Source organism: Dinoponera quadriceps, unplaced genomic scaffold, assembly GCF_001313825.1.
Source record: "Dinoponera quadriceps isolate SergipeBrazil2010 unplaced genomic scaffold, ASM131382v1 scaffold4389, whole genome shotgun sequence".
NCBI classification, from domain to species: Eukaryota; Metazoa; Arthropoda; class Insecta; order Hymenoptera; family Formicidae; genus Dinoponera; species Dinoponera quadriceps.
This window is the reverse complement of record NW_014558351.1, coordinates 28424-42924: the sequence shown is the minus strand read 5'-3', so window position 1 is coordinate 42924 and position 14501 is coordinate 28424. Positions and strand designations below refer to the sequence as shown.

The 14501-nt window shown below is 40.5% G+C and overlaps 1 protein-coding gene across 1 annotated transcript; it reads left to right on the top strand.

Moving 5' to 3' along the window:
- Positions 1 to 1848: 1848 nt before the first annotated feature.
- On the top strand, positions 1849 to 3948 carry LOC106749819. Its single transcript, XM_014629672.1, has 2 exons — positions 1849 to 2010; positions 3664 to 3948. The coding sequence occupies exons 1-2, from the start codon at positions 1849 to 1851 to the stop codon at positions 3946 to 3948; spliced, it is 447 nt and encodes a 148-aa protein (XP_014485158.1).
- Positions 3949 to 14501: the final 10553 nt, after the last annotated feature.

Sequence of the window (14501 nt, the reverse complement as noted above, 5' to 3'; positions counted from 1 at the left end):
TCTTCCTCCATTGCAACGGCAATAGCTTCAGCTAGCGTAGTGGGAGCTTTAGATCGCACTATGGTTTGCAGCTTCTCATTCAACCCAAGTTGGAAATTAATTAATGCTTGAGGGTTAATGTATTCGTGGATAGCTCTTTTTTCTACCGGGGTGTATACTGTACCGTCAGTGGCTGACTCGTATAATTCTGACGCTAGTTTATCGACTCTCTTTCCGTAGACCCGCGCTTCTTCTCTGGTATTCTGCCGTAAGAAATTAAATTCTCTTTGTAAGCGTATAGTCAACCTGTTTCTTGAATAGGAGGCCTCTAGTATTTCCTTCAATTTTTTGTAAGTCGTTATATTTTGGTTCTCCATTTCTGTAATGACCTGTCCTTTTAGTTTCGTACAGGTTATTGCCGTAGTCAATGCAATTTCTTCCGTAGGTTTAGACCGTAAGCATAATTGCACGCGTGCAGGAATTCCTTGATACTCTCTTCACTTGAGCCATCAAAGGTCGGTATTAAGTCCCTGGCCTCTTTTATACGCCGTCTGTTAATGTCAAAGGTCGATTACGAATGAATTCAATGCGAGACTATCTTCCGAGAGGGGGTCATGTATATGTGTGTGGTCATACGTTCTATCTCTGTTGCAGTGGGCCTTAGTAGCTTGATGAATTCTTCTATGTTATTTTGTTGCATTATATTAACCTTCTCGTTTAGCTCGGTTACGTATAAAGTGAGATTTTGTATTTGATTTAATAAGGCCTCTACTAGAGAGTCGCGTTCTCCTTTCATGTTGCCTCTTGGTAAAGGGTTTCCATTTACGCTATCGTTCGTTTGTAGCGCGTACGGTGGTTTGTAATCTATTGATTTCCTCGTCTATCGCGGGACCGTTAATATACGGTACATCTTGTTCTGTATGCCTGTCCATAGTTATCAAGTTATCAAGTATTTTGTTCGGGTTGAAAACGCTCTCGTCTTACGAAGTTAGAAAAAATTCTGCCCTGCCTGACACGTCCGTACTGTTACTTGGCAAGTTTCTTTGTCTTCTGACGCGTGGAGCTACATTTTGTAATATACTTTCATCGATTTTACTAAACGAGAATTCGCGTTCAGTTACAATATATATCGGGGGTTGCTCTTCATTTGAACAATCAAGTACGGCTAACGCGTCTTGTAATCCTTGTCCTATACTTTGCACGGTTTTATTTATTACGTTATCGAGATTTTGATTCACTAGTTCGGCTGGCTGTCTTAGTGTATTTGCTGCAAGCTCGCTAAATAACCATGATCTATTTTTGCAAGGATTACGCGGTATATTACTGCCTTCGGACATTCAAGCGGACGGTTTGGCTTCTCGCTTTTGTAATTATGTGAATACGCTTGTGTGTGTTAGACTAAGACTTACATTAATGTAGAATTAATTAAGTTTTAGTTTTTTTATATCCTTCGTACCTACCTGAATAGTGAAGACGTGTGAATGTTGTAATGTTATAAAAATAATAGTAACAATATATAATCGATAAGTATCGGCGGAGGTCAAGAAAAAACAAGTGCGCACAAACAGCGTGAAAAACGTGAGCGGCGTGACAACAAGAAATCAACAAATTGAAACGAGACACGACGAGGTTCGGAAGTGTGTACGATACATTAAACGCTTTTCCTTGATTTTTCTTCGATTCTACGATTTGAGTCAATTTTCTTTTGAAACCTCTCCTATCCCATTAAAATATCCACTACAACTTGGGGGCTCGTCCGGGATACCAAGAAATCGAAACCGACGAAAAATCGGAAAAGAGGAAGAAGACGATATGGCTGACGGAAACGTACAGCGAAACGACGTTGCAGGCGACGCACGAGTGGACGAAATGGCCCAGCTGAGAGAAGAGCTTAAAATGCATAAATTAAAGACGACGGGCAACAAAGCTAATTTGATGACGCGATTGAAGGCGGCTCTAATCCTGGAGAATCAACACGAAGAAGAAAACGATGACGACAGATCGAAGACGAACGAGACGAAGCTGGTGCTGGTGATGGCGGGACAAACAAAGTACACAGTCGATCAAAATTTGTGCCGAATTTCAAAGATGTTGAAGAGTCGATTTACATTTTCAATGGTGATGACGGAAAAAATGTGAATTTATGGATCCAGGAATTTGAAGACATGGCAAAATTGTGTGAGTAAAACGCGATCCAGAAAACCATCTACGCAAAAAGATTGTTACGGGGTTTCGTTCGTTTGTTCGTGAAATCGGATGGTTGTGGAAAAATGTAGAATACTATGAAAGTCGCCTTGAAGACGGAGTTTGCACCGAAGGTGGACAGTCGAATAGTGCATCGAGAGCTACAGAAACGATAGAAGAAGGCCGAGAAATCCTACGACGAGTACTGCTATAAGATGATGGAGATAGTAGCGCGAGCAGACGTCGAGACGAAGGCGGCCATCCAGTACAGCATCGACGACGAAGCATATCGGAAGGCGGTGCTGTACGGTGCTAAAGATAAACGATAATTGAAAGATAAGTTAGACATATACGTAAACTATGCGGTAAACCAAAGTCATATGCAAAGACGAACGAAAGTAAAAAGAAACCGTTTTTTAATACGGGAAATGAGGACTCGAAGCGTGATGTTAAACGTTGTTATAACCGTGGCGAATTATTTAGGTGCGATATGTCCTTCGAGAGGACAAGGTACAAAATGTTTCAGGTGTAATAAGTACGGTCACATAGTGGCGAAGTGTCCAGAACGCGCAGATACCGACACAAAAAAAAAGTTGTAACGTCGTACAATCCGATTCCGCAAAATGTCAAAAAGATGTTATTATTAACGGTGTAAAATTGAAGGCGGTGATAGATTCAGGCAGCGACCTTAGCTTAATGTGTAAAGAACAATACGAACAGATTGGATCGCCAAGTCTAGGATATTGCAGAATACAATTTCATGGGCCAGGTTCGAGAGAAAATACAACACTAGGTGACATGCGTGTGAAAATTTGTATCGATATGGAAATTTATGACATTTTAGTACATATTGTTAACGATGAAACAATACCGCGTGGCATGCTTATAGGAACCGATTTTTTGAATAGCGTAGAAGTTCATATAAGAAAGAATGTTGTAACTATTTCAAAAATTGTAGACGATTCCGTAAAAGTGCCTGCAGTTTAAAAAAATTGACGCAGTGCAAGACGATAACATTATAGATCTCTCGCACATTTCAGATGAAAATATTAAAAAAGAAGTAGCATATCTGTTAAAAGAAACGAACCTAAGAAAGAAAAGGAGGTTGGTATTAATATGTCTGTTGTTGTTAAAGATGACGTTCCAGTTACCCTTAATGCACGTAGATTATCCGTAACAGAAAAGACGTGAGTAGATTCACAAATTCGCGAGTGGCTCGATGAAGGCATTGTACAACCGTCGTACTCCGATTATGTGAGTCCAATAGTTTTGAAGACGGAGTCTAGCGTCTCCCCCAAAAAGCTTCAAGCTGTTTTGTTCCCTATTATAAGACATCGATTTTCGAAGAGCCTGTCGCATACACCGTCACTATTCAAGAAGACCGAAGACATCGTGGCAGCAGCGCCCAAAATTAAACAAACGATAAAGGAAGACGTTAAGAATGATTCGCCGAAGATTGGAGAAGAGAGTTTCCCTGTTGGAGATGCTTTCCCACGGTAGAAAGACGACAAATCATTGAAGACAACAAAATTAATAACGGAAGACAAGAAGTCTACTCAGAAAACGTTAGAACCTGTGTCATCCAAGAAACCCGTGGATGTGGTCAAGAAAGCAAAGAGAGAAAAGCGCGACGATTCCATGGACGGTGAAAACAGCGATGTTGAAAACAAGAGAAAGTTGAGAAAGCTGGAAAAACCAAAATCCAGAAAAGTATCGACGGACGAAGATAAGTCTAACAAAAGCAAAGCAGAATCCAATTTGGATTTCGACCATGACAGAAAATAATCAGACAAGAATAAAAAAACTAGAAAAATTGTTAGATCTGATTCCTCAACGGACGATCGAAAAATCGAAAGAACAGCAGAAAATGCGAAATCACCGAGAATGATTTGCAAAAACGCTTGAAGAAGGAGATCGAAGAAAAAATGAAAAAATCAAAAGATCGCGAAAAAACTCATTCTCGGGCAAGGAGGAGCGGAATGCCGCCAAAAGCGGGAAAAGCGAAGACGACAGATCGAGATCTCGAAAGTCAAGGAAGGATTCGAGCTCCGACGAGGAACCCAAGAAGATAAAAAATGAGACTGCAAGAAGATCCTCGCCTAAAAGAAATTTTAGAAACAGAGCAAGCTAACATTTTTCAAGAGTAGCGTAGCCAGTTACGAGAAGAAGCTCGAAACGCAATTTTGAAGATACAAGCCGAGAACAGACGAAGCTACAACAAGAAACGGAAGTAACCAACTAAATATAACGAAGACGATATAGTTGCTATTCAACGAACCCAAAGCGGACCAGGACTCAAGCTCTGTACGAAATATCTCGGACCTTACCGTATCAAACACGTTCTACGCAACGACCGGTATATCGTCGAAAAAAAAATGTGAAGGAAAAGGCCCACGTGCAACATCGACAGCTGTAGATCTCATGAAATATTGGACGAACCCTCAGGAAGATTCTCCAGATAGCATAGAACGAGATAACGACATCTGAGGTCAAATGTCAATCAGGATGGCCGAGTGTAGAATTAATTAAGTTTTAGTTTTTTTTATATCCTTCGTACCTACCTGAATAGTTAAGACGTGTGAATATTGTGATGTTATAAAAATAACAGTAGCAATATATATCGATAAGTTTCGGCGGAGGTCGAGAAAAAACAAGTGCGCACAATCAGCGTGAAGAACGTGAGCGGCGTGACAACAAGAAATCAACAGATTCAAACGACACACGACGAGGCTCGGAAATGTATATGATGCATTAAACGCTTTTCTTTGATTTTTCCTCGATTCTACGATTTGAGTCAATTTTCTTTTGAAACCTCTCCTATCCCATTAAAATATCCACTACATTAATACGACTGGACTCATGTTGACGTGTTGCGCTATTGCGTTCTCGTCCGGTTCGTTAGCGGTCCTCTGATTGTCCGGTGTTGAGTTGCCTGCCGCTTGTCTCTGCGTTGAGGTAGGTCGTTTACTGCTGCCTTTGCTGCATCGTCGCCTCCTCTGCTATTGTGGTTGGCCCGTGTTGGTAGTCGTAGCTCCGACGTACGTTCCTTCCGGCCACGTAGTTTTCTTTCTTCTCCCATATTTTTTGATTTCTCAAGATTTGTTGCTCACCAGTCTGCTACTTGCGATTGCTTTTTCACAGAAGCCTTCAGAAGCCACCAATTTGTTGTGAGAGTCGAGTTGACGCGAGTAGTGTGGGAGTAGTCCGCGAGTAGTCCCGTCGCAGCGCGGAAGGCAATGGTTACAATATATTATCTCTTGTTCGAAGATAAACTTGTTACTATTATGTTTTCCGCCCGCTACAGTATTTTTAGTGTGACCGACAGCGTGTCGGTACCCGAGAGCTGAGAATCTAGAGTCGCCCAGAGTTTGATCTTTTGTCCCTTTTATCCTCTTCCTTTGTCTAAATGAGATAGTTTTCATGTGTCAGCGTCACTTGGGTTTGGACGTTGACCACCTTGATTTTGGTATTGCTTTCGACAGAATGCAGAGTAGCATTTCTGCAAGGTAACGTTACGTAATTGGGGCAACATGCGATAGTAATTTGTTTATAGCAATCGACACGTTTCATAGTTAAACTTACAACACATTAAACACTATGCGTAGAAGCGTAATCGCACTATTTTCTCGTACTGTCGCGTGATGTGGAATAAAGACACATTGATTTAACCGCCTTGAGACACCAACGCTTTTTGCATGTGCCCCAGGCGTTCATACTCGTGGAGAAATTCGGTGTACTCCATTTTTTCCGGATTACATCTCCGGATCGAAATCTCTTTATCATGGCATCATTTAAGGATTTTGTGACGATGCATACCCCCCGGCGAACACCGCGGCCGATCGACCATCCGTCCGCCGCTAAACGGCGCTCAGCGCCACATAAACAAATCCACACGCGGGGCACACGCTAGACACGTGTCGCGCGAACAACAACCATTGTTGTTGTCAAACAAGCCGCGTGCGAAAAAACGCGGCGAAATCCGAATAAAAGGCCGCTCCGCCGTGGCAAGAGGACCGATTCCACCGGAGTCAGTCGGATCGAAAGATCGTAAGCTGCTCCCGATCCCAATCCCCAGGTCGAGGGACCGCGACGGTGTGTGTGCCGTCACAGCTGTGTGTTCGCAGCCGAACTCAACATCCTTTCCGTCCGGCAAGCTCGAGGTAATGAGTACGCTGTCTCTCCCGTGAAAGTCGCGAGCGCTGGATTCCTAATTACCCTTTCGGGATAGTGCGTTCGCCGTCTCCACCGGGAGTCCCCAGCCCTCTTGCTCGTGGCGGACCTGGGGATCGGAACGCGTAAGGATGTGTGTTCGCCGTCTCTGTCGAGAGTTCTCGAACTTGCCCGTCCCATTCCGGTCATTGGGCATCGCGTCTCCGGGACATACGAACGCCCTGGAGTACCGTTCCGTAATTCGCGCCGCGCAACCAACAGACGAAGCGCGTCTGTCCATCCTCACCTCACCGGAGGTATCGCCGAATCCGTCAACCGCCGCGAATCGCGAACGTACCGCCGCAAGCTGCACGTCGGCCAGACCCGCCCGACCGCGCCCGCCGCTACCTAGCACGATGCCACGTGCCCTCCGTTCCGGGACTCGACCGACGCGAACACTCTGCATGCAGCCTCACCGTATACCAACGACCGTGATTCGCGAGTGCATCCCGTTGTATGCACACCGCCGCGAACTGTCGACTTTAAATCACCGGGAACAACACGCGAACCGTGGATAACAACACGCCGAAATCATAACACCGCTCCCCGCCGTCACCGCGAGCATCACGAACCGACCATCGTGAGACACTAATATTCCGCGAATCTCAATACTTCAAAACGCCGACGAATTCGTCAAGCATAATACCGCGAAACACGGGACTTCGTAGCTAATCTATCACCACAATGTTTACCACCGAATGAGATTGATTTAAAGCGCGGCCCGCTGTAGGCTAAATTGTACGAGAACGTGGAATATTTAATAAATAGCGGTTAATTACCAACTCACGGCTTGACTCACTCGCAACACCTACACACCCCCACTCACGCACAAAAGAACGCCTGGAAATCTGGCGAGCTACGCCGGAATCACCGAGTAACATCGAACATGGTTAACCAGATCACAGAACGACCACCCCACCGGCCGGGGTTGGGCAGAAGTCCACCGACCGGCGGGGCTCGGGTCACAATTTTTCCACTCGATTTTGCGGCTTCCCGATATTGATCGGACAACCTTTTTTAAACGGAAGACGAACGATATATCGCCCGTCTGAATCGCAGGAATGCATAGCGCAAAAATGTTCCTCGCATTGCTCATCCTGTTGAACAAACAAAGATTTTTCCGGAATCTCTTCAGTTTCTCAAAATGGCCGCAAATCTTCATCGAGAGAGGAGAGGCATTAATATAATGCACTAAAATATCGTCGATTACATGCGCAGGAGCAGAATTAGGCGAAATTTATTGGGAATAGTTCGCCGTAAAATGAATAGGTCCCGAAATTACCCAGCCGAATGTCGAATTATGTATGATGGATGCCCGACGTGTCCTTTACAAGAGCTCGCGAGTATAATTGCGCTATAAATAATAAATCCGAAGAGTATATCAATAGGATTCGTAATTGTCGGATCGGGATCGGTCCAATGTATATGAGACATTCTTTTACAAACCGAACATCTTTCTGACCGACACATTTTTAATTTAGCTAAAACTTTTTTTACGTGTTCTATATGACAAAAAAATATATACCTATTCGAGGAATTTTTTTTGTTTCATTTTTTTGGAAAATAGAAAGGATGTAAAATTTGAGAATTTGGTGATGTTTGGCTTGAAGTATATTTTTTAAAAATTCATAACTCTGGTTCTATTTGAGCTACAGATTTCATTTTTTTTTTATTTTGAAGGTAAAAGTCGAGCTTTAATAAAAAAGTACTTGAAAAAAGAATTATTAACAAATTCAAATGGTTATAAACAATTAAAATGTTTAAATCGATTTTTAACAATTGCCCCACCCTCGTATCAAGTTTTTAATACTTCTATCGTGTTCTACGTCAAATTTCCTTTCGAAAACGCTTTTTTAATCGATGGACAAATAATTATTACTATAAGAAAAAAATGGAATAATCATTAATATTTCAGAGAAAAACGACATGAGACAAGAAAATGGGCCGTGCGGTGTGACCCGCGCGCCGATGTGACGAACCGCGCTAGATTAATTAATTTTTTTCTTATAGTAATAATTATTTGTCCATCGATTAAAAAAGCGTTTTCGAAAGGAAATTTGACGTAGAACACGATAGAAGTATTAAAAACTTGATACGAGGGTGGGGCAATTGTTAAAAATCGATTTAAACATTTTAATTGTTTATAACCATTTGAATTTGTTAATAATTCTTTTTTCAAGTACTTTTTTATTAAAGCTCGACTTTTACCTTCAAAATAAAAAAAAATGAAATCTGTAGCTCAAATAGAACCAGAGTTATGAATTTTTAAAAAATATACTTCAAGCCAAACATCACCAAATTCTCAAATTTTACATCCTTTCTATTTTCCAAAAAAATGAAACAAAAAAAATCCTCGAATAGGTATATCTTTTTTTGTCATATAGAACACGTAAAAAAAGTTTTAGTTAAATCAAAAATGTGTCGGTCAATTTTCGACCAAATCTCTACGGTTTGTAAAAGAATGTCCCATATCAGAAAGATGTGTCAATGACAACATCTGCTTTTGTGTCGGAGCATAAGAGATTAATTTATTTTATGATAAACGCGATAGTCGTATACGACGGCACGGAGGAGCGTTGCGGAGAAATTGAAATCTGAATTGCATATCAGCACTGCGTGAATATCTCTGACTGCGCAAATGGACATTAGCTTGTGAATGCGTTTCATTCTTAACAACTGAACTAGATTTTTCGAAACAAAAGTCGGAAACTTGATTCAACAAAGCTCTGACACACTGCGTCCGGATGCGATATTCATTGTTACCCAAGACGTAGCTAAGAGTACTAATGGCCTCAACTTTACTGTCATCATAGCAAATCACGAACGTACAGATGCCATTTTTTCTAGCTGAGGCGTAAGAATCCGTGGCGGTAACGCTTTCGATGGATTATAACCAGAGTCCAAACAAGCGTGGAGCATTGTATGATGTTTTGGATTACAATATGACAAGAATACTTGCTCCGACACTCCTAAGATAAGTGTTGACACTGAGGCAGTCAAGACAACGTTTAAATTGTTTTACGAACTCACAACACTGATTCGGACTCCACTTTACAAAAGCCAGACATGCGTTAATATAATGTCGCGCCTGACGAAGAGTTTAACAGCTATCAGAAGCTGTCGTGCTGCATACTTGCGACGCGTGCATGAATTTTCTTAACGCTTTAACACATGACACGTTCGAACATTCCTATAGTGCGCGGGTACATGAAACTAAAAATCGACTGAAAGCTTCATATGATATCGGCGCTTCCATGTAGCTCGCTTTAAATTTCAAATACTAACAAAGAATAATAAATATCATAAATAATACCAAACTTGCGATTTAAGTGCCATCTTTTATCAAAGTCACTGACTTATCAAGCACGCTGTGTATAAAGCCTGTCTGGATGATTATCAAAGCAAATGTATTACAAACTATTTTGATAATATAGGCAAAATGGGGATAGAGGCAGTACAAGATATGTTTCAACGAACAAAAGAAAAATATTGAGTTAAGCACACCACCTACGTTGGAGAAGTCATTAAAAAATTCAAATCAATATTAGATTTAAATCGATACGGCGACCACTTTATTATGATAAGAAAAGAGTGTGTTGGCTGCATGGAGAATAAAATGGGTACAAGATTGCGAAATGCAAAAAAAAGTAAAACATTGGAATCAAGGGATGAGAAGCTGGAAAGTTAATGGGAATAAATTAATTGGTGATTCGACTACATATTATGACTTGGCTATCAAAATGAATTCAGAATCAGTTGAAAAAATGAAAAAAGACATATGGGCAATATTTTATCATAAATCGTCAACAAATGAAAACCAACAACACGCGTTCTGCCCCTCTGATTGATGTAAGCGGACGGGTGTAAGACTGGCGCTAAGCTGAAATCAAACGTACTCTTGACAAATTTTGATTATTCTCGAGTTTTTAATCTCAATGTACAAGAAATCATAAAATCTATTCACGAATATTTGATAACGGATTATTTATTGCAATGATGTTTAGGCGCAAATGTACGTAATAATAATGAAAGTATACATTCCCTTATTTGGACATCATCCCTGAACACATCTACTGTGGGGGATAAAATATTAAAATTGCCACTTATTTAGCAGTTTGTATTCAATAAAAATTATTTTAATGTCTTGTCACAGTTGGAAATAAAAATTGGCCTTCAATCAAAAGACAATAGAGATGACGAGAGCAAACTCAATCCAACACATGTGCGACCGACATTTCAAAAAAGGAAAGGACAGCCCGCAAAACAGTTAGATTTGCAGGATATTTTCGAGAAAGTGTAAGGCTCATTTTATGGCTCTTATATAGGCGATAGGCTTAAGGTATCGTAGATCTCTCTTTATAGATTGTTAAATTATACATCGATCTTTAATACAGTTTTCTCGAAACTACGTTTCATAAACTGGCTTCCATAATATCTCGATATCTAACTCGATATCTAAATAATTCACTTTAAATTTAAAACCTACATAGAGTGCATGACCATGGTTGACTCTTATTAGAATTAACTTGATAAATTGAAAACTTCTACGTTTATTTCGTAACAAAGTTGCAAATTGTAGCCAATAAACGATCTTCATCTTTTTTAAGTACTACAATTTAATAAGTTTGATTTCTTATTATTTGCATTAATACTAGATATAGACATTCTCATAGTAAATAACTATTGGGAGTGTGAATAAGTTCTCGCCGTTTCACTATCAGATGGCGGTATAAAAATTTTCTGTGTATAATTCAAGATGATGACACATCTATATTGAAGTTCTATAACCTATGTTTAAAATTAATGCGTGTCTTTCCATTAACCCATAAAGAACATTTTCTTTTTACAGCGTAAAACATGTCAAATTTCGTGCCAAATAAACCGTTTTTGCGGGGAATTTTACTGCACTATTTTATTCAGAAGAAATCTGCAGCTGAAGCACACAGAAATTGTAGGACGCAACATGATTTTATTCGACGCTTACGACGTTCAAAATGACAAATATAATTTATATTGATGACCGGAAGATTTCTCGCGAGGTGGTCACGAGGATGCGGATGATATATCGCATCGCAATGATTTGAGATAGTGAATCTTGAGTTCTCGCACAGAGAGTAATTGAAACCGTAGCGAGCCGAGAAAAGCAAAAAATTAGAATTGACTAAATTGCTCTAACTTCTTTGTGTTCACTTCTGATTCGTCGCGCCAAAGACACCCAGTTTTAGGGTCTATCCAGAAAGTAATATCATTGAGTCTATTAAAAAAAATTTATTGAACTTTTCCTTACAACACATCAAAATTCTTCAAAATAGGCTCCTCCTGCGTTAACACATCGGCTCCAGCGAGATTTCCAGGCATCAAATGCGTCACGGTAGGCCTCCTCCGGAATGTCTTTTAAAACCGCGGTGCAAACTGCTTGGATCCCCTCAATGGTCTCGAAATGCTTTCCTTTCATGGGTCCTTTCAGACGTGGAAACAGAAAAGGTGGAGAGACGTCCGGACTGTACGGAAGCTGAGGAATCGTTGGCACCCCTACTTTGGCCAAGTAGTTGGTGACGAGGAAGGAGCTGTGGGCTGGCGCGTTATCGTGATGCAACTTCCAGTCCTTTGCGATGTCCGGCCGGACGCGTTGAACCTTGCGTTTCAGTCTCCTCAGCATTCCGACGTAAAATTTAGCGTTCACAGTTGTACCAGGTGGTACAAACTCGTGATGGCCATCCGGCGCGGGCTTCGTCGTCGACCTCTTCCCAGCCTTCCAAAAAAACCTTGTGCCACCGGAACACGTGCCGATCCGACAGGGCATCTTCTTTAAAATCTATCCTCACCATTGGAAGTTTCCGCTGCGGTCTTGCCAAATTTAAAGCAAAACTTGATCGCCATCCTTTGTTCTAACGAGCGCTGCATTTTTGCACGAGGTCACAAAACGATTTCCACGGAAACGCATGTCCTTACTACGCGGCTGGCGGGAGAAGACTGAGTGACTCAGCATTCGTTAGCTGACTTCCCCCTTTACCATTCCCAACCGATCCTAGCACGCTCCAACGATCATTCGCGTCAAAAAAAAGTCGCTGACATTACTTTCCGGACAGACCCTGTATAAGATTATTTGTGCCAAGCGGAACGAGCTGATTTGTAATCCTTCGATCGGATGAAGCATTAGACAATGTCCAAGTATGGTAACGTTTGTGATCTAATTCGACGAGTCTTTTAATCTTGTTTTAAATTCATATTGGGAGTGTGAATAAGTTCTCGCCGTTTCACCATCAGATGACGGTATAAAAATTTTCTGTGTATAATTCAAGATGATGACGCATCTATATTGAAGTTCTATAACCTATATTTAAAATCAGTGCGTGTCTTTCCATTAATCTATAAAGAACATTTTCTTTTTGTAGCGTAAAACATGTCAAATTTCGTGCCAAATAAACCATTTTTGCGGGGAATTTTACTGCACTATTTTATTCAGAAGAAATCTGCAGCTGAAGCACAAAGAAATCTTATAGAAACCTATGGTGATCATGCTCTGTCGGAAAGAACATGCAGAGATTGGTTTAACCGATTTAAAAATAATGATTTTGATGTTTAAGATAAAGAACGCAGTGGTGCACCAAAAAAATTTCAAGACAAAGAATTGGAAACATTACTTGTTGAAGATCTATGTCAGACGCAATCCGATGTTGCAAAATCATTAGCAGTTGATCGAACAACAGTTTCGAAACGTCTGACAGCATCAGGAATGATACACAAGGAAGGACCTTGGGTGCCGTACGAACTGAAGCCGAGAGACGTCGAACGGCGTCTTGTCACGTGTGAACAGCTGCTTCAACGACAAAAAAGGAAAGGTTTCATACATCGTATTGTGACTGGTGATGAAAAGTGGATATACTACAGTAATCCCAAGCGTAAAAAATTGTGGGTTAAGCCCGGCGAAGCAGTAGCATCAACGTCAAAGCGGAATATCCACGGTTCCAAGCTCATGCTGTGCATTTGGTGGGATCAGCTGGGGGTAGTGTATTACGAGCTGCTCCAACCCAACCAAACCATCACAGGATCATCACTCTATCGACGACAATTAATGCGTTTGAGCCGAGCATTGAAAGAAAAACGGTCGCAATATGAGCAAAGATACGATAAAGTGATTTTGCTACATGATAACGCTCGGCCGCATGTCGCGTCACCGGTCAAAACATATCTGGAAACGCTGAAATGGGAAGTCCTACCCCACCCGCCGTACTCTCCAGACATTGCGCCTTCTGATTACTATTTATTTCGATCGATGACAAACGGCCTGGCTGAGCAGCATTTCACTTGAAGAAACGAAAAAATGGATCGATTCGTAAATAGCCGCAAAAGAAGTGTCGTTTTTTCGACGTGGAATTCTAATGCTGTCAGAAAGATGGGAAAAAGTAGTCTCCAGCGATGGGCAATATTTTAATTGAATTGTTTTTTTACTATTTTTTTTAAATAAAGGATTTATTTTCACAAAAAACGGCGAGAATTTATTCACACTCCCAATAATTTTCTAGTTTTTCTGTTTCAGATGATAACAACTGTCACAATCATAGACATCAACGAGAAACTTTCTGTTTGTGTGCTTTGTTTAGCGAATAATTTTAGAATAAATTATTATTTCTGTTTGCACATTTAGTTGTGACTTTTTAAAACGTGAATATATATGAGTATAAAACTTGAAAATGCAACATCTAATAAGTTTTAAGAAAAAAATTACAAAATAATAAATATTTTTGAGTTTCTATGTTAGATTACCTCCTTAAAGTGATGCTGGTTACCGACATTAGGCGTTTTAATAATTTTTGTTTTTCTTCTAAGTGCATGCATAGAATTGCAAATGCTTTTACAGTGTGAATGTACAAACGTTAATGAATTTCGTAAAGTACAAAGATGCATCAAAAACAAAAAAATATGTTTTATTTAATATTGAAAATACCGCACTTTGTGATATTTATGCTTCATGTGAAAAATTTTTAGTTCATTCACATAAAATGAATTTATGGCAAAATTCTGACGACTTTTGGAAATATTATAAAGCCACCACAACAAGATTTCAATACATAATTTAAACATAAAACACGAATTATGAATAAGCGACTTGGGTGCTAGAGTTTCTA